At 37.1% G+C, this 23,586-nt stretch overlaps 1 protein-coding gene across 1 annotated transcript; it reads right to left on the bottom strand.

The window, feature by feature from the left end:
- Window positions 1-14,306: 14,306 nt before the first annotated feature.
- LOC142346077 (uncharacterized) lies at window positions 14,307-16,608 on the bottom strand. The gene is made up of 2 exons (XM_075398579.1): window positions 14,940-16,608; window positions 14,307-14,523 (listed from the first exon to the last, which is right to left on the bottom strand). Exons 1-2 carry the CDS (start codon window positions 16,325-16,327, stop codon window positions 14,352-14,354), a joined length of 1,560 nt encoding a protein of 519 aa, XP_075254694.1. The 5' UTR covers window positions 16,328-16,608; the 3' UTR covers window positions 14,307-14,351.
- Window positions 16,609-23,586: the final 6,978 nt, after the last annotated feature.

Here is a 23,586-nt window from a genome sequence, read left to right as displayed (position 1 = left end):
TAACCATGAAACAAAAAAGGGGTTTCTCGGTTATATCTCTTATATCTGTACAAAATTCAAGTATAAAACGCATAATCAAAACCAAGACAAATTTCCGCGAATCCTTTGAAAAACTTGAAGATAGAAGGTTCTAGAAAATTTTTATGCCAATTAATCCATAAAATTTAATTAGACCCACAGTTGATCTGCAACAACCCACAGTTGATCATGTCATGTCAATTGGCTCTGATACTCATTTGAGGAAGCTAACTCGATTTTGATTTTTTTTTGCTGCAGAAAATAATCGGGGCTTTGTAGTATCCAGCTTAAGAAACTTAAGAAAGATCTCAATCAGAAAAATTTAGAGATGACCAGAGTATGAATCAGAGTCGGGACACTCTTCTGATAAACACTGATATTTCACTACCAGCTTTACAGCTGTCGTAATACTTTTAGCTGAAGTAGAAAGTTTTTTGAAGTAAGAGTTCGTCACTATAATCATGGTAATTTATCGCTCCCATTTTTGGCATTCCAGGCTGAGTATGAAATAATCTAACGACAAACAGTTTGTCGGCTAACAAAGACAAATGGGATCAGTTTGGAAATAGCAATTTTTTCAAACCAAACTTGTGAGAAAAATCAAGACAACGAGCAACTCACATCAAAAGTTGCGATACTGAGCAAGTTGTTAATAGTAGGTGCAAGTAATAAAAGTTAGGATTGTTGGCTGGCTTGATGTTGGCTGGCATAAAGATGCATTGAGTAGTTGTTGATCAAGCCAGCCAACAATCCTAAACTTTGCTTACTTGCACCTACTTTTAGCAACTTGCTCAGTATCGCAACTTTTGATCTTAGTTGCTCGTTGTCTTGATTTTTCACACAAGTTTGGTTTGGAAAATTGACAGTTCCAACATACTCCCAGAGAGAACTGACACAAATTAGTTAAAAATAATTTAATCAACTGGATAATTAATTTAATTATTTCAGGATAAATAACACAATTTTAAGCAAAAATAAGTGATCATTTCGGCTGGTCAGTTATACAATCTCAAGTAAACAACTTCATATACTTATCAAATCTCTAAATCAGAACAGGAGTCATGTTATAATCAGGGTATACTTTTAGGTCAGGTTGAAATAGTCAGGTTCAAATTTTGATTTTGCAGTTGGAATTTGTCAGTACAGTCATTCTATTTTTTCTCTCGTCCTTTTTATTCCCGGCCTAGGAAAAAGGGATTTTGTTCCGTTTGTGTCCTTAGTACTTTTTCCCCAGTACTCAGTAAATCAAAAAAATTAAATACAGCAGGTACGTCAGGGGGGATGTAAATAATATGCACCCAATATGGGGGAGGGGGACAAACGGAAGAAATCCGCACAAGGAATGGAGGAGTTACTAATATAACGCTTGAGAGCGCTGATATATTGCGGTAATAATAATAAATCGGACAAGTACAATTCTTGAAAACAAACAAAGCAGCTACAAAATTTTATTACAAACCGGAAAAAAAAGACAATTTTATTGGCAAAGACCAACTGAATGGAAAACTTATTGCAACATTAATGTTTGAGAAGCATAACAAAAGACCTGATTTTATTTTTTTTAAAAATCAAATTTGCCAGTTGATACTTTTCAGGCCATAAGAATTTGCCAAATCAATGACAAACAGTGGCATATCTAGTCCAATTTCGTTTGTCAGTTTGAGAGCAGCGCGTCCAGTGAAATTTTCAAATTTATTATGGTTTCTGTCGTGGTCGATAACACGGGTCAAAGAAATCAATAAGTTGAATTTTAAATTAAATTCTGAACTGAAAATATACAAAAATTAGCTTGTATTTATAGTGGATATCTATGCGAAAATATACAGAGAAAATTTAGATTAGCTAAACATATTTTACATGATTGGCATGTGAATAGATCTTAACTCCGAATCCCGGAGGTGATATTCTATTTTCATCAACATTTCATGAGAATCATATATGGCTTGGGTACAATCGAGTTCATTAGTTGGAGGTCGGTGGATGTTAGAATCAGGTTTCTGTTGGTGGGAGAATTTACTTCTGACATATGATTGATAGGTCAACAAGATAATGATAGCGCCAAAACAAAATTAGAATTGAGTTTAGTTTTGTAGCCATTACTTATCGACACAGCAATAAAGTTCGTCAGGTAAGTTCTTCTTTCGTTCTTTGAAACTTTAATAAAACTTCTAAGTTTCTTGATGTTTCATTGAAACCATCACATCCTCCCTCCTTTTTTAAGCAAGTTTGTGGTTATAGGTTCTCCAAATCTGTCAGGTTGTTTTCTGTTCCTGGTTGATGTTCGTGAAGGCTCTGAGGTTTCGGGTTGTTGATGCTCTGCAGATGATGTGGCTGCAGAAGCTTCATCTTGATGTGAAGGTCCCACATCTGTGTTCTGAGGTTGTAGTTCTGATTGAGATATGGTCTCCTCCACTGCTGGTTCAGTTTTCACATTGTCCTCGTCTAGTCTCGCAATTTGGTTGTCGCTCACTAGAATAGTCCGTGCTGAGTTTTCGGGCTGTATGAAAGATGTGTTCAAGCCCTTCCTGATGATGAAGGTAGCAGGAACTGTCTTTGTGTTTTCGCTGGCCTTGAATAGCATGGGTTCGCACAAGTCGAAATCTGCTATTGCGGGTAGTCCCACTCTGCGTCCCAACAAGAGTTCAACTGCAGTTTTGCTCCTCGTCTTTGAAGTGTTGCGATGTGTCATCAGTGCCCTTTGCAGGAATGCTCCAAATGACACATTAAGGTTGGGATTCCACGCTTGAAGTGCCCGCTTCACTGTCTGAACTGCTCTTTCAGCTAGTCCATTAGCTCTTGGATGATAGACGGGTGATTCTATTTTCTTAATTCCCAGTGATTCACACCACTGTTTAAGGTCACCACTTACAAATTCAGGACCATTATCAGAAACTAAAGTTTTTGGTATTCCGAATCTTGCAAAGATTTGACTAAGATATATTTTAACTGTTTCTGATGTTCTATTTCCCGCGGGGAAGGCTTCTATCCAACCAGAACCCGCGTCAACAATTACTAATATATTGCCTTGGTCCTTAACATAATCCCAGTCCATGTGGAGCCGTTCCCAAACGTCGGCTTCTGGCCACGTAGAGACTGTTTACCAGGCTAGGCCTGTTCAATTGACAATTCTTACATTTACTAACAAAGTGTTGAACGTCTTGGGTAATGCCAGGCCACCAAGCTATCATTCTGACTGATGCCTCAGTTGCATTTTTTCCGGGATGTGTCTCATGCGCTTTTGCCAAAAACAAGTGTCGTAGTTTGGGTGGAATGAAAGGAACAACACCTCTGAATATGATTCCATTGTGTAAAGTAAGTGCATCTTTCTGTTGTTCGAATCCTTTTTCCGCTTCTGAACATTGTTTCCAATCGCCGCTTTTGATTCGTTTCATTATGTCCTGGAAGAGTCTGTTTGTTCCAAGTTCAGTTTTGATTTCTGCTTGGGTCACCAAATCACTCTGAGCGAAGTAGATGTTATTGATTGCGAAGCACACGCGATCGATGTCGGATTCGTCTTCGTCAAATTTCATTCTGCTCAAAGCATCTGCATGGGGTATCTGTTCCCCTGGTGTGTACTTCAACTCATAGTCGAAGCCCATTAGAGCTATTTCCCATCTTGTGATTCTCGCTGATGCTGTCTTCGGGATCTCCTCGTCTGGTGCAAAGAGATATTTGAGTGGTTTGTGGTCAGTCTGTAGGGTAAATCGCCTTCCAAGAAGGAATTGCTTCAATCTTGTGACCACAAAGACAATTGCCAGTGCTTCCCGCTCTATGTTCGAGTAGTTTTGCTCCGCTGGAGTCAATTTTCTCGATACATATATGACTGGATGTCCTTCTTGCGAAAGAACCCCGCCAATAACTTTTTCAGAGGCGTCAGTAGTAACTGTTGCTTCTTTTTGTATACTATATGGCTGTACTAGTGGGCTAGCACATAATTCATTTTTTATGTCTTCAAAGGCTTTTTGTTGCATTTTGCCCCATGAGAAATGGCTATTTCTCATGTTATTTAAGGGTAGCATTTTTGTTGCAAAGTCAGGAATCATTCTTCCGTAAAAAGTAGCTAGCCCAACAAACGATTCGAGTTGTTTATTGTTAGTTGGTGTTTTTGCATTTTTTATTTTTTCAACATGTTTGGGATCTGGTGCTATTCCCTCCTTTGAAATGGAGTATTCCAAAAAGCTAACGCTATCGACTGGTTTTGAGTTAGTTTTTTTCTCATTAATAGTAAAGTTTTTCTCACATAGTCGACTCTTGACTGCAAGCATTCTCTTGTCGAACTGCTCCTTGGTAGTTCCATACACCAATACATCGTCTTGAAAGATCACAACACCATTGATTCCTTTGAGTGTTGATTCTATGCAATTCTGGAAGATTGAAGAAGAGTTTTTCAATCCCTGAGGTAGTCGGCACATCTTGAACAGTCCCTGAGATGTGTTGATTGTGCATATATCTTTTGCTTCTTCGTCAAGTTCAATTTGATAGTAGGCATCTGAGAGGTCAATTTTGCCAAAGTATGAGGCCCCATGTAGGTTATGGAAGATCGTCTCCATGTCTGGTATTGGGTAGTCCTCATCCATGACCTTTCGATTGATGTGCACTTTCAAGTCCACGCAAAGTCTCAGTTCTCCACTCTTCTTTCTCTGCCACACCACCGGAGATGCATTAGTGACTCCTCCTGGCTGTACCGGTTCAAAGATGCCTTGTCTGACCATTTGTTCCAGCTTCTCTGTGACCTTGTCTTGAAGATGTAGAGGTATTTTTTTGGCTTTGCAGAACATTGGCTGTGTTCCTGATATCAACTTCACATGAGCTTTGTAACCCTTCACAGCAGGTAGGTGCTCGGCTGTTATGTTGTTCACTCCGTGCTTGGGTGGAAGGTCTCTACCAAGTAGTCCAAATTCTTTATCAGACTGCACAACTGCAAGTTGTTTTTGAGTGAGCCTGCTTCGGTTCCACTCAACGTCACAAGTAAGTGATCTTACCATCCAACTGAGGTTTACCAAGCTCAGTCCATATTTTTGATGATATCACTGTGCTATCTGCACCTGTGTGTACCTGCATTTTTACTTTGCAGTTATTTATTGAGATGTATTCCCATGTCACAGACATGCTAAAGATTTGTTCTTTAGTATAAAACATTCCCATCTCCGATGCTGGAGATGCTTGCTCTGAAGAAACATTTTCTTCTTCGCAAAAGTTATTCTGTTTATTGTAGTTACCTGAATTTGGTTGGGGTTTGCTTCTACACATTTTTGAGAAGTGTCCCACCTTTTCTCAGGTGTTGCATTTCTTAGTTAGCGCTGGACAAAGTCTACTAGAGTGTGGCTTATCTCCACACCTAGTGCACATGTTGCTGTTTCTATTAGCCGTAATTTTTTAAATTGGTTTTTGAAAGGTCTTTTTGAAGTTGAACCCAACTTCTTCTTTCACCGTAAAGGGCTTATTACCTGATGAAGAACTTGCAAAAGCCATTGCTTGACTTCTGAACTGTAAACTCTCGGTCATTTCAGTAGCCGACATTGCTGGTTTTGCTTTAATACCGTCTAGTAGTCTAAGTTTTGCTTCAGGGTCCCTCAAACCTGAGATAAACTTTATTTTTACCAACTCCTCTTCGGGGTTGGCCGCTGTTTTCAATTTTTCGAAGTCACAATGAAGTGCTTCTTCTCTAAGACGTGCTAGGAAGTCGTCGTCTGACTCCCCTACACCTTGTATAACGGACAGAAATTTAGCCCTTTCTGCCGTGACTACTCTCTCTTTAGGAGAAATATAGTTTTGAATCGCCAATCTGATGTCTTTATACGGAGTGTCTATTAAATTCCTAGGACTCATTAAGCTCCTAAGTTTAATAATTGCATCTTGCCCGCACATACTAAGAAAGAGATTGATTACCTGTAGGTCCTGTACAGTACCATCGGTGTTGACCTTGTACTCTTTCTTCTCTGCGCGACATTTCGCCACAAAAGACATAATCCACGCAGTAGCTGATTCTGCATTCTGTAGATCCAAAATTTGTCTGTATGTAGCTGGTCCGGACACCATTGTCGTGGTCGATAACACGGGTCAAAGAATTCAATAAGTTCAATTTTAAATTAAATTTTGAACTGAAAATATACAAAAATTAGCTTGTATTTATAGTGGTTATCTATGCGAAAATATACAGAGAAAATTTAGATTAGCTAAAAATATTTTACATGATTGGCATGTGAATAGATCTTAACTCCGAATCCCGGAGGTGATATTCTATTTTCATCAACATTTCATGAGAATCATATATGGCTTGGGTACAATCGAGTTCATTAGTTGGAGGTCGGTGGATGTTAGAATCAGGTTTCTGTTGGTGGGAGAATTTACTTCTGACATATGATTGATAGGTCAACAAGATAATGATAGCGCCAAAACAAAATTAGAATTGAGTTTAGTTTAGTAGCCATTATTTATCGACACAGCAATAAAGTTCGTCAGGTAAGTTCTTCTTTCGTTCTTTGAAACTTTAATAAAACTTCTAAGTTTCTGGATGTTTCAACTTAGCTTCGCAATCATACATTTTTTTTCATGTGCAATCTACGGTGTCACAATGCGCAGGAATAAACAACAAAATAAAAAAGATTATGTCTCACTTTAAAAGACATTGCAGAAGATTTAAGAAAACATGGTTTACATTGTTTCTTTTATTTTAAGATTATAGCATGGTTAGTTTTTCTGTTTGAGTTTATCGGCACTTCTTCGAAAAAAGAAAAGTGTTTAGTTCAGCTGCCTTCTTATCATTGCTATCAAGCAAGAGTTTATTTTTTCTGTTTGTTCATTAATATCACTAGGCTTGTAGCAGCTACTATGAGCTCAACGGCGTTAAAGTTACATTTAATTTCTTGGAAACCGAAGATTCTTTCTGCGGAAACCGAAGAGCTCTTCATTCAAGTCCTTTAACATTGAACATTGGAAAACAAAAATTGTTGAAAACCGCAGGTTTTCCAATAAAATATTCATTTATTCACTGGAACATTGCAATCAGAAGTGAATTTTTCCGTATAACCGCAAGTTTATAATGTTTCACCAGCTCATACTGCCTAGCAATCACAAGATTTTTCTCAAGAGCAGTCTTTAGTGTCATAACGCAAAAATGTGAGCAGCAATAGTTTCCTAGCAAACATAGGCAATTCAATTTAATTGGTTATACGACTGCAAAAGATATTGAGCAAGATTTAAGATAGCTCAGTTTTATGCTGCTTCTTAAATTATGTTTAAGTTTAGTTTTTGTCTTCCAGTTTATCGCCAGATTTGCAAAGAATACTACTTCAGGAGACATTCCGCCTTCTTTATTTACAGTACATTCATTGCTTTCAAGCTAGAGCAAAGTTTTAATATACTAATTATTTGTTTTCGTGACGGGTGGAATAAGATTGGATGGCTTTTTATTGGAATTTGTGTTTGTTTTGTGGTCACTTTTTTTACTCTGTCTCATTCTACTTCTGCAATGGTGTCATTGGTTTCCGTACTAAACCCCAGAGCCTATCAGGCATGATTCAGAGATTTTTATCTTCCAGATGCCAAGTCTTGGCAGAGAGATGGCAGAGCAGAGCACAAGACTTGGTTTCTCTGAGCAGATTTAAGCTTGCCATCATGAAAATAGGATTTGTCAGTTAAAAAGGGCAACGCTTTGACAATTTTTGCACCCGGTTATAAGGTTTCTGTCACAAAATCATATGCCATGGCAATATTTGGATTTGACTCCCAAGACCGGGGGCCTCTCTGGGCAGAGAAAATCCACATCTTATGTTTCTCTGCCAAGACTAATAATTGGTTTCTGCTCTAAACGTTCTTAGATTTATCATATATCCTCGTAAGAGAACAAGAGATATCAAAATTGAGTGTCAATTTTCGTCAACTAAACTTTTACGCATTTTTACACCTTACCAAAAGCCACTAACTTACTTCTGATGGCTTTCATGATCCTAACTGATGCATTTGTTAAAAGTGCTCCTGAAGCTCGAAAAACCACCTTCTAACCCTCTGTCCAGAAATAATCAAGTCTTGGATCCTATCTTCCAAGAGAAATCTCAAGTCCTGAGTCTTTTCTGCCCAGAGTTTAACAGGTCTTGGGTGTATTCTTCTTTCTTGGAAGAGAGACCCAAAACTTAGGATAGCCCAGTTTTCATCTATTGTCAGATAACCCAACTAGATTTTTTGAATGCCAAAACAAGACCCATGAAACAATTTTTCCTCAGAGCATGAATTTTGGTCAAATTACAGTCGAGCATCAAATTGGGTTCGAATTGTAGCAAAACATCAAAGATCGATCAAGCTAAATTTTGAAGGCCCGCTTTCTAATGGAAACACTGTGTTTGTGTTCCCCTTTGGCGCTAATAAGTTGTCCATCTTGTGTAAATTTGAAAACGCGAAATCTATAGCTTTGTTGTTTGGAGCAATTCCAGGTTTACTCGTTCAAAATAAAACTCTTGGCCTTCTGCTACCAATACATTTTGGGACGAGATTGTAAGCTCAATGTCGGCGGATATGGTGATTTCAAGATTTAAGAGAACAGGAATTGTTCCAGAGTGGGATTCACTTCTCAATTGCTTTTACTCGTAAAAATAGGGACTAGATTGAATAAATAATTTGCTAATTGCTATAATTTGTCTTTTATTAACAAAACATATCTTTTTTCTATTGAAAGTTATTAGCCAACATTTCGCACATCGAAATTGAGGTGAAATGATTGAGGTATAATGATGTATCAAACCTTCATTCATGTAACCTCGGTTTTTTCTCTGTTAAATGGAATCATTACAAATCATTTAGTCTTTTTTATCCTTACTTATGAGAATAATAAAATTGGGGAGAACCAATGCAGGCATTAATTTATTGCGATGTTAAATTGGTTAAAAAATCGGGGTTAAGGGGATTCAAAGAAAAGGGGTGAAGAAAACACGACACTCGTTAGACACAAATCGCTCAGAACATTTCTGTTTGTCGAATAACTCGCTGACCATGTGGTTTTTTAAAAAATTAATAATTTTTTTAAAATGATTTTCTTAAGTTTATCAAAAAGTTTAAAATCTTAAGTATTTTAAGTTTAAAATCATTTGAAGATGGTACTTTGTTTAAAAATGGCCAAAATGGTGCATAGAAAACACCAATCCCGTATCAGAGCTCAATTTTTCTTACAAACTTTTTGGAGGCAATAAAATGAAAAAGAAAAAATGAAGAACAACTTCAGTTAAAGTCACATTCAAAATTAATAAATGCATTAAAACATCTACAAAACTAAACAGCAGAAATTTTTGATGATGTATTATCTGAATACAAAACCTCTGAATATAAACGAAAAATTTAAATGAAACACACTAAACTTCATGCCGGAACGGACAAAACACTGTGCAACAAACAGAGCAGCAAATACGTTAAGCTTATTAATCTGGTTACCTTGATTTCTCAAGAGCGTCTCAAAGAAACTGCTGTGATGAAAAATTAATTAAACAGAGACCGCGACAAAACTCTCAAGAAATTGTTCAAAGTTGCCATCTCGCATGCTCTATTTTACTACCAATTAAACGGGAAACTCTAAATCAGGCTAATTTTAATTAACAGCCTCTACTCTTTCAATATATAACAAAACTCCTGACAAACTCGAAAACTTAGATTTCATTGCAAGATTTCAAAAAGTAAACTCGCAAGTCTCAACATCTTTTTCTATAATATTATTTAATTGTTGAACAACGCCTGTGTTAAGAAAATTTAACTTCGAAAGATGAGTGCTGATTTATTATGCGCACCTGCTCACAAACAACAATTTCTTAAAACGAAATATTGAAGAATAAAATTGAAGCAAAAATAGGCGAGAAAATGGCTAAATTTTGTTGAAGATGTGTAGCAAAACGTGTAGAAAAAACTGTCCAGGCCAAAAACTCAACGGAGTGCATTAACAGAGAGACATCTTTTCTCATTTAGCTAAAAATTAGTTCACCAAATACGCGGCTTTTTTCTAGATTTGCTTTTCACGTCGAAATGCCACGTGATCAATATTGTCCTGAAAGAAAAAAAACAAAGGGCAGGAAATCAATACTTTTTTGAGTGACACCGCAATGTAACTGCTCTCAGCTTACAAGTTCGGCGTAGCTATAAAAACAAATTGTTCTTGAATTTTTCTTTTATCGGTTTCAGATTACGTTCATTTTTGACTGCTCGCTGTAGATTGTACAATACTGCTTTCACTATTACTGTCTGATCCATGATTTCTTGTATTTACAACTTCGTTATTCAAGTTTTCATTTTTTCCGATTGAAATATTGCTGGCATCACCATTTTGATCAAAACTTCGACTTTGACTCGATAGCTTGCTCTCTGCAATTTGCAACTGAATTGGTGCGTCAATTTTCTCTTGAGACCATTCGCTTCTAGTAATTGGCTCGTCTTTTCGGCAACATACGCAAGTTTCTTTGCTCTTTATTGCGCAGAAGAACAGGGTCAAGCAAAGACCAAATGATACACTATGAAGTACAAAGGCTGCCCATAACAGCCCAGGGTAAACTATACTTATATAAAATTGATCATCTAATTCGCAAACCAATGATAAGATTAGAACAGCAGCCGTCAACCAACATAGCTCAGTTATGAAACTAACAATCAGGTTAGCTTTGTTCGGACATAATTGTTTCTGATAGTGTTTCCCACACGCCAAACCCAAAATCACGATCAAACCCAAAACTGTCAAAATACAACCTATTATATGGAAAGCCATTGATGCTTTTGACATGGATCCGTAGGAATCCAAGTGTTGTATGTCGGCTGAGTACACGTAAACTTCTCCATAAGATCCGAAAGCTGAGAGGGCGAGAATGAGAGTTGCAACTGAGAATATAATAGCGACAATACAAAACACATGTCCTTTAGTGCATTCGGGACAACTTGGCATGGTAACATGACTTTAGAACGACTTCAAAGCGTCAAGTTTCAACCATCCACAGCTTTTCATTTATAGCACCACAAGATTGTTACCGAGACGAAGCCGAGTTGTTGATTAACTCCCAGAGGGCGACAACAACCGTGTGATAATTTTCCGATTAAAAAATTGCATATTTTACGCCACTATGTAGCCGATTAGACTACTTTTTCTGTTATTGCTCATGCAGCAACCGAGGCGACAAAATATGGCGGAAAACTGCAAGAGTTGTTTGAAGTATTCATCGGACGCTAGCGAGATATTTCATCAACAACTTTTCGAGCTACACGTATTTGGTATTTAAGAACAAATTGATACCTTACCCGATACTAAAATGTGCTCAAGTTCTCGATAGTAAGACCATTATAAATGTTAATAAAGTATAGCAGAATACAGAATACGTGAGCATGGAAAGAAACGCTGGATTTTTTCCGTTTGTGCCCCCCCCCCCCCCCAGAACGTTATGCACCCCCCCCCCCCCCCCCCGCAGTACGTTATTCACCCCCCAGTTACAGAGCACGTGCCACTACATTGTAAATCATTATGTTAAAATATGGCACGTGCGTTAGGGGGTGCAAATAAAATGCACCCACTAAGCTGGGGGGCACAAACGTAAAAGATCAGAAACGCTAGTCCCATCCATGGGCTCCACTGTCCGATTTTGCCCCCTGTCCCGAGTAGTTTCACCTCAATTTACAATCCCCACCCCCCGAGAACGAGTCGAGGTCTCAGACAGAAAAAAAACAAGGCGGCTCGCACGAGTCTGTGGGTAGCACAGAATGCTCCAACATACCTCTTGAAGTCGCAAAAACTACTTTTTAAATTGCGCCAAGGAAACCGTTGGGAGTATCCGAAAGCAATTTATATGCTTTGGAGAAAACTACTTGAACTGTTCGAACCAAAAAAAATTTTGCCGTCTTTCCACAGAACAAATTTTAGTAATAATATAAGTTTAGTACAATCTGAAAGACAAAGAAAAGCGATACAATAACAAACAAAACACACATTACACAAACAAAAACGAACACACAAATACAAAGCCCATCACCAAAAGAAACATTTTTCTTTTAACATTGATTTTGTCAATTGGTCACTATTGAAGGTTCGTCAGTGTTTACTTAGGTCTTCTTTGTTTTTTTAAAAACAACATAGGGACTTTTTGAGGCAATTGTATCGGTAACTGTAACTTCGACACTAAACTTTTGAAACGTAACTTTTTAAAGATATTAGAATTTTTTCTGGAATTTTTATATTTCATGAGCGCAGCCGTGGAATTAAAATTTTAAAATCTTGCAGAAACGTTATCAAAGAGATTTTAAAACAGAGTTTGAGGTTTTGGAAAGCTTTGAAGCCAGAACTTTTTACAAATATAAAGTTTTTTGGTCTTTCTTTCTTTCTTTCCGACAATTTTTGCACTCTGCCTCTAATTGTGTATAACATTTGAAAGAACTGTTTCTCGCACACTAAAGCCTCTTCTCCTTCTCACAAACACACGTGCTGCAAACATGAAAACTTCTAGACAAGCGCACACACTCCATAAATGCAAGACCCAAAAGCATTAATGTTTAGCATAAATGCAAACCTCAAACACAAAAAATTATAAAATCTTCTTTTTTGGCATCTAATCATGGCTCAAAATTCGTCACCGATTAATTACGCTTGGCGATTTCCTATAGAAAACTAGGTATACACATTTTTAGGATAATTTATCGGTAATTAAAATATTGATAATCAAATTTTGAACAAAATTTTGAAGGTTTTCGAACCTTTTGTCATTTTTGATGTTTCAAAAAATTGCAGACATAATATCAGCAAGGTTTCCAAATGCACACCTGTGGCATGGGACATATTTAAATCTGCAGTTTGTAGCAAATTTTAAGTTATTTTCAATTTTTACAGCCAGTTTTTGCTCTTTGCCTCTATTTGTGTCTAACATTTTAAGGAACCATTTCTATGACACTAATCGGTCTCTCGCTCTCTCTCTCTCTCTCTCTCTCTCTCTCTCTCTCTCTCTCCTACACATGCCAGTCACACAGAAAATAGTTGCCCCATACAAACACCCACATAGGACGCACGCACATACAAAGACTCACAGGCACACAAAAACAATTTTGTCTTGACTGTTTTCCTTGAAAAACAAACAAAGCTAGGAGTGGACTTCTTGATTCATTTGAATCGTTATTCATGAAATTGAAATTGAAATCAAACTGATTTTCTGAGTTTTTTCGTATTATTTTTTTTGTTCTTAATGTTTTATAAGCAAAATCGGCCCATTCATTTTCTTTTAAAAAAATACCCAGACGTGTTAAAATAGAAGTGAAAAAAATTATGAACAAGTCAAAAAAATTTCAACCTCATAATTTATAAAATCTCCAACATTGAATTTCACATGTATTTTTGATCTACTAGAGAAAATAAGTTTGAAATACCTGCTGTGATATCATAATGAATACAAAAAAAAGAGATAAAAAAAGATTTCCTTCATTTTAACACTAATTAATTGGTAATTTTGGTGTTCATTTCATATTTCTGTTTGTTATTTTTAAACTTTTTTTGTAAGAACAACTATAGAATAGAGGGTAGGAAACATTTTTCCGTTTTTATATCAATATTTTCGGAGTTGACTTTTGATGTTTTGAGAGCTCTTAAACACATAAAGACTTCAATTACACAGAATTCTTTTTGATACATTTTCAGTCATTTAGTGCAATTTGTTAATTATGAGTCGTGAAAGCTGGCTTTTTTGTCAAATTTTCACTTTTTGTTTACACCTTTTACAGGCAAAAGGACGACACTTTTTTGTTGTCCTCAAGATCTAGTATTCATTTTTATCGAGAAGTTGAATACTGAAAGGGAACACACAAACCGTGCGAGCGATCGTTCTGTTTTTGAATTTTTAATCGAAAATTTTAGAGTTACCTTTTTTCAGGTTTCTGCTAATTTTTTAATTAAAATGAAAACTACATCCTGCGGGTTATAAAATGGTGTTGTCTTTTTTTCTCTACGATGCGTAAACAAAAAGTGAAATTGTTAAGCTATATAACAATTTGAGTATTTTAAAAACATTGCAAAAGTAAAAAAAAACAAACAGTATCATGAAACGAACAGCAAAATACCCAAATTCGTTATTGAAAACAGGAAGCCATTATTTATGACAGTTTGGAGGACTTCGCTTTTAATTTATCGCAAAGTTGTTGCAATATTTGCCATCTAATGCAAGATAATCGGACTTGCAACCTTGTAACGTGTACTCCCAGAGGCTTTGGTATTTTACTCCCAAGCACAATCCAGACTAGTTAGAATATTTGGTTTCGGTAACGTAGTGAAAAACAAAAAATTTAGCCGCAACTTTCAACTGGACCTTGGTGTATCTTGGTTTGTAGATGATACCCTGTGGCTACTGTTCTTTGTTTGCTGAGCCTGGCTCGCTTCCAATAACTGGCTGTGTGTTATGTTCATTGCTGCTTTTCCTTCCATCAACCGTGCTTCGTTTCACTTTCATTCTGCTTTTTCTCTTTTCTGTTGTACCATCATTTGTTGTCTTTTGAGTATACACTACTGAACCTTTCCTAAATTATGATCAAAAGATGAATAATTGCCCAATTTTAATTTTAAAAAGGAACAGATAAGCGTTTTTAAGATTCCTCCGTTAAAAATAATTCTTGCATAACTCGGATGAATATATTCACAGCCGGACATTGCCGATTACGTACTGATTTAGATCACGTCGATCACGCCATGTTTTAATATGCAAATTATTTGTATCTTAAGAGAATAGATAACCGACCAAATAGAACATTCTTCAAAATCAAAGTAACTCTAAAGTGACTACTCGGGTTCTCATGGAAGAGAAGGAAAGTTTTTCTGTAATCATAAAAGAGAACTATTAGACCAGAATAAAGATGCCCAAATAAAATAGATGTGTTGTTTCGCTAAATGCTGAGCTGAAGACTGTTTATCAATACATAAAATAGCAAAATCTCACGATTTTTTCTGATCTATGTCATCCAATGGATCATTCAGCTCTGCAGGTGGTGGTGGTGTCACGGGGCCATAAAGTCCACTCCCCCCACTGTCAAGGGTATTTCTCTTCGTGTCAAGTCTTGACTCCTTTCGAGCCTCCTTGTCGTCTCTGGTCTCTTTCTCATCAGACTTAGAAGGAACTCTGTACAGCTTTGGGTTCTGCGAAGCTCTTGTCTGGTCAATAGAGCTTTCTTCTTCAGATTGCGACTGACCTGGAATCACTCCTTGTGGGTTTGCATTTTGGGACTGGTTTTGAGGATACTGATTCGGATACGCGTGATGTTCCTGCCCCGGATATTGTTGATGTTGTTGTGGATAAGGTGCAGGGTAGTACCCTTGCTGCCCTGGCTCTGGTCCATAATTGTATCCCTGGCCTGGAGGAGGCATGCTAGGATGTGGTTGTTGTGTCGGGTAAGGCACTTGCTGGTTTTGTTCTTGAGATGAACGACTCTTCCGAGATTGACCTTTGACACAGATGGCCAAAACTAGTGATATCGCAAGGGCAACGACGAGCAGAATGACCCCACACCACATCAACGCAGGGTAAACTTCATTCAAGAATTTAATTGTCTTCTCATCCAAATCATTTCGCGCTATCTGTCGGCTGACAATTCTGCGTCTTCTTTGAAAATGATCTGGGAAGTCAGGAAAATTAGGAAAATCAGGGATATCAGGGAAATCAGGAATACTCGGGAAGTGATTATCATCATCATCATCATCATCGTCAAAGTTATTATCGATCCAATCTGGAAGAGACGGAGGGGAAGGAGGACCAGAAGGGTCAGGCGGAGGAGCTGGAAGAGGTGGAGGGCGGAAGCCGTTTCCACCGTAATCGTCATCATCGTCGTCAATCCAATTCGGAGGTGGGTGATTGTAGCTGCCTGCCGGATTATCATCTGAGTACAATGACCCGTCCATCTTCACTTGATGTTTCACGAAGAGATACGTCATAATACTTGCTGCAATACCGAATGTCAAAAACCCAACTATACTTAAGATCACAATCACAATTTTGACTAATTTAATCGCTGGTCCATTTATACACATGAAGACACACCAAAACACTAAACACACAGTAACGATAATGCAGGATATGATGTGCATAGCAAGCATAGCTTGGTATAATGAGGCGCTGAAAAAGTGAACAGAACCCCCATCTACAATATTGGTCCCAATTTTCAGTACTAAATTGTTGTAAGGGTAAAGGGGTGACTCCAATGTACTGAAATTGCCGAATGAAGGAAGCATGAAGCCGACTAGAGCAATTGAACACACAACCAGCCCAACAATTGCGAGCGCACAGCCGGGTTTTCCACAGCATTTAGTGTCTTTCTTATTCTGCTCTTCCATGTTTATTTGAACAAATTAATCTGCTACTATATATCTCATCGTATTAATGCGTTGATTTTCCTCGTTTGATTTGCATCTCTTCGGAAGTTGTAAATTTGTCAGGTTTTTCAGCACATCTTAATCGGTGACAAATTCGCATCATTCGAACGCTCTTCAGCTCAATTTTTGGCTTCAAAATAAGAGATGGAAGCTTTGTTATTTCCCGAACAGAAATGGTTGCGTACAATCAAGTTTCTCTCAACTAGCAGTTAACAATACACTGATTGTCGAAAAGGCGTGCAGAGCTTAAGTGTTTCTGCTCTAATGGCTCAGGGTTCTAAATGTCATTCTCTGCCCAACTTATGAATCGAAAAAGGGGTCTTTAAAGTCATCAACAAGAACAGCGTCAACAAGATCCAAGTCCGATTGACTTCCTTTTCAGCAATGAATTTTGGTTCCGATATCTCTTCTCAGATAAATGGTTTTGAATGCTATTTTACGTTCATGTCTTAAACAAAATTCTGCAGTTCACAACCTCGATCCTCAGGTGAACAGACGAAACAGTCCCAGACAAAAAAGTCCCTGACAAAACAGTCCTGAATAGCAAAATGTTCCCAGAAAATCACAGCTGGTGAACCGCTGCATTTAACTTAGGTCATGAACGTAAAATAGCCTTCAAAACAATTTATCTAAGAGATATCCGAACCAAAATAAATTTGTCGGTGAAACAGATGTCAATCGCTTGGACCTTGCTGGCCCTGGTCTTGTTGATGACTTTAAAGGCCGCTTTTTCTATTCATAGGTTGGATAGAATGTGACATTTAAATCCCTGAGCCAACAAAGTATTGATCTGTCGCGTTTTACCCTCAACTTCTGCTGAGGAGCGTTCTGAAAATAAATGAATTTGTTGCTGATCAAGGTCGGGTGAAAAAACGTGACAAATTTATTACAATTTCGGAAGAGATACGAACCAGACGAAGAATATCAACGCATCAATATGATGAAATATCCAGGCATAGATTAAATTGCTCAAATAAACAGGGAAGAGCAGAATAAGAAAGACAATAGTTGCTGTAGGTAAACCCGGCTGTGCGCTCGCAATTGTTGGGCTGATTGTGTGTTCAATATTTGAGAGAAATAATTTAAGCAAGGAGCTTCGATAGGGCTATAATCATTGGTCTAATTCCAATATGAGTTCTCACTAATTTATTCAGCACTTTGCGCGACCAACTTATCAGATAACGAACGATACAATTAGCTTAAGGCAAAATGGCAAACTTATAATTATTAAGCAGCATTTATTCAAACGAGAAAATCTGAATAGAATTAACCAGGGCGAGGTGGCCAGACCGAAGTGACCTCTGATCAGACCACCTTCGAGGGCACACATGTTCTCGGTGCGCCCGAATTACATGGTCTGGAGAAGACTTCGGGCGCACATTTGTCTGGACAATGGTCTGGAACTTGTCTGATCAGAAGTCACTTCGGTCTGGGACGGTCTGACCAGAGGCAGTTTTGAGCGCACACAAGGCTGATCAGAGGTCGATTTGAAGAACATTTTTTCAAGTTTTTTTACTGACAGAGATTAACTCTCCCAAGAGTCATAGCAATAAAGCAGCGTTCTGATCAGAGACTCATTGAGAGTCTGATGGGTTGATCAGAAACAGGAGGTCCAGCTGATAGCATCTGCCGGTTCCCTTATGAAAAACTTTGGAATAACTGTAGATCAAGACGTTAATATGCAAAGCTGTCTAAGTTCAAACGAAAACATGAATTAATGGCATACTCAACAATATTTTGTTTTCGGCACTTAGGATTTTTTTTTCATTAGCAATATTTTTAGAGTTGGCTTTTCCTTAATTCAATATATTTCTGAAAACATCAATTTTCTTGAAATGAATATGTTATATCAATATTGAGATATTTTTTCATGTTCAAATCCATTGTCTGATTAGACTTTTTTGAACGCACTTTTGTCTGATCAGAGGCAATTTTGAACGCACATTAGTCTGATCATAGGCAATTTCGAGCGCACTTCAGTCTGATCAGAGGCGCATTCGAGCGCAATTCAGTCTGATTAGAGGCGTATCCGAGTGCACACTAGTCTGATCAGGGGGTGACATTCGAGCGCACAATAGTCTAATGAGAGGAAGATTTCGAGCGCACTTTAGGCGCTCACGGAGCTTCGAGCGCACTATAGCTTGATCAGAGGACAAATCAGTCTGGGTCGGTCTGGTCAGAGGTCACTTTCGTCTGGGATGGTCTGATCAGAGACCATTTTGGTCTGGACCTCAACCTGGGTAATATCTTATAAAAATTGATGTAAAAATATAAAATAATTTTGACCATAGCCCATAATGTTCACCTACTAAACTTCTTCTGTACGGTCAAGTATAGTTGTGTCAGCAGTAATTTAAAAATGATCCTGTATAAAAAAAACATTTGTAAAGTAAGACGTTGAGCAGCCTGCATTACATGATCAAATATGGTAATACGGTAGCCATTGGTCAATTTTCCTGCTACCGTGAATTGGAGAAAGCCAAAACAAGAAGACCACCTGAATAGTTCTGTATTTTTTGGCCCCTGCGGTATTGTTTTCAGCTAACAGTTTAATTAATTGTTCTTCAAAGAATAACTTTGCTATGTGATATTTCCTTGGGTAGAAAACTTTAATGCGTTGCTTTTAGCTAAAGTTTCTGTGGAGCTAGGCCTTAGTGGTCTTGATGTGACACAAGATTTCGAGGTCATTTAAAATTCAGTAATTTGGTCAATTGTTCGAGTATGCTGCTCAACCTGAAATGAAGATTTTCTCCATTCAGCCAATTACTTGACAAAGAAATTTCTTTTGCGCTGTTTTTAGATAGAGCTCCATGAGAGCTTGCCCTTAGTTACTTTAACGTGCCCAAAAATCTTTGAGTTCAATAATAATTTAGTAACCTGCTCAATTGCTTGAGTACTGTGCTCAAACTGATCAAAGAAACTTTCTAATTAGGCCAACAAATATTGAAAAAGAAGCACTCAAAAATTCGAAAAGTACTACCCCTAAAAAACACCAAAACTGAAACCATAAAAAGCAGAACTGAACTATCCGAAAAATTAGAAAATTACTACACCCAAATTTAGTAAACACGTATGCCTTCTAAGGGACCCATAAAATTAAGTTTATACAAAAAAGATAGTGAATTGCGGATAAGTTTCAGGTTCTATAAAATCTCAGCCACTTTCAATTTTTAATCTCTGAAGCTCAGAGAGTTCACTCTTTGTCTTGCACGCCTATGTAACATGCGAGAGATGCTGCGCCTAAAACCTACATATAAGGATCTCAAAATTTCTTATGCTGAATCTGTAATACGGTTTCCCAAAAACAACCTTGTGCCGTATCTAGAAATTTTTAGTGACATCCTTTCATGTTTTTTTAATCAAACCGGCAAAGTTTGAAACTAAATGAGCGACTAAATGCATCAAAAGCACGAATGATTAATTATGGATCCTACGTGACACTTTCGAATTGGTGATTTTTGCATGTTTTAAGAAAACAGGAAGCCACAAACTCCAATGGCACATATACCGTCACTTTTCTGGAACCATGGCTGCACGACTTGAGGCGCACGACAAATGTCTGCTCTCCTGAGACAAACTTGAATTTTGCATTGGGGTGTCAGACAGAACATCTAGATTGAAATTGTCTCCAATCAGACCCACTTCTGTTCGCGTAGCGTGCTAGGCGTAATCATCTCGCAAAGAGGGATTATCAGACCAACTTGGGTTGCCGTTTGGTGGTGTTCAGACTACAAATTCAATCGCTGAAGAAGCATTGACAATTGTAAATTTTTTTTACAAAGTATAATCTTTATATTATTATATTATTTATAAGAAAGAGTTATTCCCGTAAAAGTTTTTTACTCCGACGACACAAAACAATACCTGGCTTTAGCGTAGTTTTAAAATTTTTCAACAAACAATTGACAATGTTTCTGAAAAAGCAGTCTCCTCAGGCACTACCCGGGCCAAAGATTTTCCCCAAAAAACGGGGAAGTGAGTTTAAAGAGTGTAAAAACAAGAAAAATATTTTACCCATATTTCTCCGCTCAATTGGGGATGGAAGAGTGTAATTGTAAGCGTGAATTTTCAAAAACTAAGAGTAGAATTATTATTTTGCACACTTAGTAATACACGGTAGGTTTTTCTCACAATCATATTAATAGATTACAGTATAAATTTTTTAACTTGCACTCTCAATTTTTAAATAATACTCTCGTAATTACTCTCTTCCAACCCTAATAAAGCGGGGAAAATAGGGGTGCATTTATTTCACACTCTTTCACCTTTTAAAAACAACGGTATAAAAGTAAAAAAGTTCTTATCGTTACACCCTTTTCTTTGATAAAAGCGGTGAATTAAGCAGTTAATCACCTATTCGAAAAGTCTCAGTCTAGTTAAAAAACATCTTAATGAGATTTTCATATATGATCTGTTTTTTAACCTCCTCCCCTCCCCCCTCCACTTTGGACTGGCAGTGGCGGAATTACTATAGAAGAAAAGAGCTGAGAAAAAGTTTCAAGACAAAAATCAAAAAGCTATCTCGAAAACAAATTTAAACAAATCAAAACAAATCAAAAGAAAAAAAAGCTGGGTCAATTTCAATGTTTCGCTCCCCAATCCTGGTCGATAAGTCAAACAATTTAGTCTTAACGAAACGTGCGTGTTGTTGTTCTTGAAACCTTTAAAAATATTAAAAAACTAAATAAAAATATCTGATAACTTTTTAGAGGAAGCAATTCAAAATTAAATTTAAACGAAAACAAACCTTACGGTTTATTTTCAATTTTGTGGTCAGTCTGGTCAACCTTGTCTACAATAACATTAGTCTCCTAGTTGTTCTTGTTGGCCTATATTTGGGGTCTTTTGTCCACTCTTATAGAAAAAAAAACAAGGGAGAAAGAGTGTAAAAAATGTTACTAAGCTTACTGGTAGAAAAAGAGTACCTTTTCTCAGTCCACCCTATTTTAAAATTTTCGCAACTCATTTTCACAATAAATTTGAGTCGAAAACGTACTACATCCTATTCCCTTCTAAATAGGTGTGGATTAAGTGTGAACCCTCAGCCAGGTTAACTGATTCTTTTTTTGGTGCACAATCAGTTTCTTTGAGGCTGGACCCTTAGTTCTGATTAAACTACAAAAACACTTGGAAAGTTTCATATCAATGATCATGCCACAAAGGCGCTTGAAAGAACTCTGATCCGTTTATCCAGACAACTTCTGCAGACTCTATGATGGTGTCAGACCACAACATCTAGACTGAAGTTGTCTCCAACAGGACAAACCTGTGTTCGCCAAGCGTGCCCGGCCAAGCAGGGATTTATCAGAAAATTTTGGGTTGCCTTTTGATGATGTTCAGATTAAAAATTTAATCGCTGAACAAGTACTGACAATTGTATAAATTCTTTTTTTTTTTTAAATTATATTTTTTATATGATTCATAAGAAAGAATATTTCCCGAAAAACAACAGTTTTTTACTACAACGACAGAAAACCTGGCCCTAGCGTAGCTTTCAACTTTTTCAACAGCAAATTTGCAAATTGTTTCAAAAAGCAGTCTCCTCAGGGCCTACTCGGGTCTAAAAAATTGCCCAAAAACAACGCGGAAAAGAATTTAGAGGATGTTAAAAAACTACAGATGTATTTTTTTTCCCAATTAGAAGAGTCTCATTGTAAGAGAAAAATTTAAAATAATAAGAACGAAAGGTGTAAAAAATATTAGTTTTGCTTCCATACGAAAAACACGGAAAATTTTCATTACAGTCTTATTTATAAATTACATTATAACCGTTTTTCCATTCTTTCGTTCTCTATTTTTAAATTACATTCACATGATTGCACTCTCCCCCACCCCCCCCCCAATAAAGAGGAAAAATAGGAGTGCAAATTTTTAATTTTCACTTTCTTTTAGCGTTTTAAAACAGTTGATTAACAGTAGAAGCGTTCTTTTTCTTTACACTTGTTTCACTGATAAAAAACGGTGAAAGAAGAATTTAATCATCAAATGGAAAAATTTCGAAGTCTAGTTGAAAATTTCCGTAAGATCTTCGATTACCATCTGTTTTTTAACCTTCTTCTTTTTTAATCCCCAATAGAGAACTAATTTAAAACGGCTCAAAAAGCTATCTCGAAAACAAAAAAAAAACATAAACAAACAAATAAAAACAAAATAAGTCAATTTTAATGTTAAGCGACTCAATCCGGACTGACTGCTGATAAGTGAAACAATCTATTCTTAAAGAAACGTAACCTTTCTTTAAAAAATGATTTTTTATAAACTCTTAAGAAGCGTCTTTTAACATTTTTCAGCGGAAGGAGTTTAAATAAATTGAAACGAAAACAAGCCTTGTGATCTAATTTCCAATTTGTGGTCAACCTTGTCAGCCTTGTCTAGAAAAATACATTAGTCGCTTAGTTGTTCTTGTTGGCCTATTGTTGGCGTCAGTCTTCTTTCTTTTGTACACTTTTATAGGACAAAACAAGGGCAAAAGTCTGCACAAATGGTTACTAGTTTAATGGTGGAAAAAAGAGTACTTCTTTTTCATTCCGCCTTAAATTACAGTTTTTGCAAAGATTGTAAAACAGTGGAGAAAAGAGTGAAAACACAATCTATTTTTTTAAAAAATTACACTTACACTCTTTTCCCCGATAAATAGGATTGGAATACTCATTACACCCTAATCCCTGCTGATTGGGGGTTGATTAACTGTGAAACCTCCGCTCATTTAAAAGATACTTCTTTTCCAGAGGACAATCTGTTGCTTCGTGACTGGACCTCTTTGTTATGATTAGACTATCCAAATCATCGAGCATGCTATACAGGCTTTTGAAAGAATTCTGATCAGATTATCCAGACTATATCTACAGAATCTAGACTACTGACTCGATTAGACTTTCCAGGCTCAGGTCAGTAACCTTATCAGACCGTGCAGAGTCTGGCTGCGGCCGTAATCTGACTTTCCAAACCGTAAACTTACTGTCAGACTCTGTCGCGTGGTTGCTTTTTACCCATCCCCCTCCCTTTGCGCTAGGCAAGGTGGTCTGGTTAAACTGGGCTATACAAGCTCTCCAAAACACCTGCACTGTAACTGTGATTAAAGCGCTAGTGAAACAGTTCAATTTGGTTCAAATTAATTTGAACAATCATACAAGCAAATTTTAGGCCGTGACTTTTTATTGCCTTAGGTTCTTAAACCATTTTTAACTATACTCTAAAATATATTAAAATAATGAAACGCT

The sequence above is a fragment of the Convolutriloba macropyga genome, chromosome 1 (genome assembly GCF_964194025.1).
Source record: "Convolutriloba macropyga chromosome 1, txConMacr16.3, whole genome shotgun sequence".
Lineage (NCBI taxonomy): Eukaryota > Metazoa > Xenacoelomorpha > Acoela > Convolutidae > Convolutriloba > Convolutriloba macropyga.
Note: the sequence above shows the minus strand (reverse complement) of the source record. Positions and strands in the feature narration are given on the sequence as shown.

What these genes read in the sequence shown, in the direction of transcription:
- LOC142346077 (XM_075398579.1), bottom strand. Translation starts at nt 16,327, where the DNA reads ATGGAAGAGCAGAATAAGAAAGACACTAAATGCTGTGGAAAACCCGGC. An exon ending in GACATAGATCAGAAAAAATC is followed by an intron (nt 14,524 to 14,939) that starts GTGAGATTTTGC and finishes ATCATAATTTAG; the next exon opens with GAAAGGTTCAGTAGTGTATA.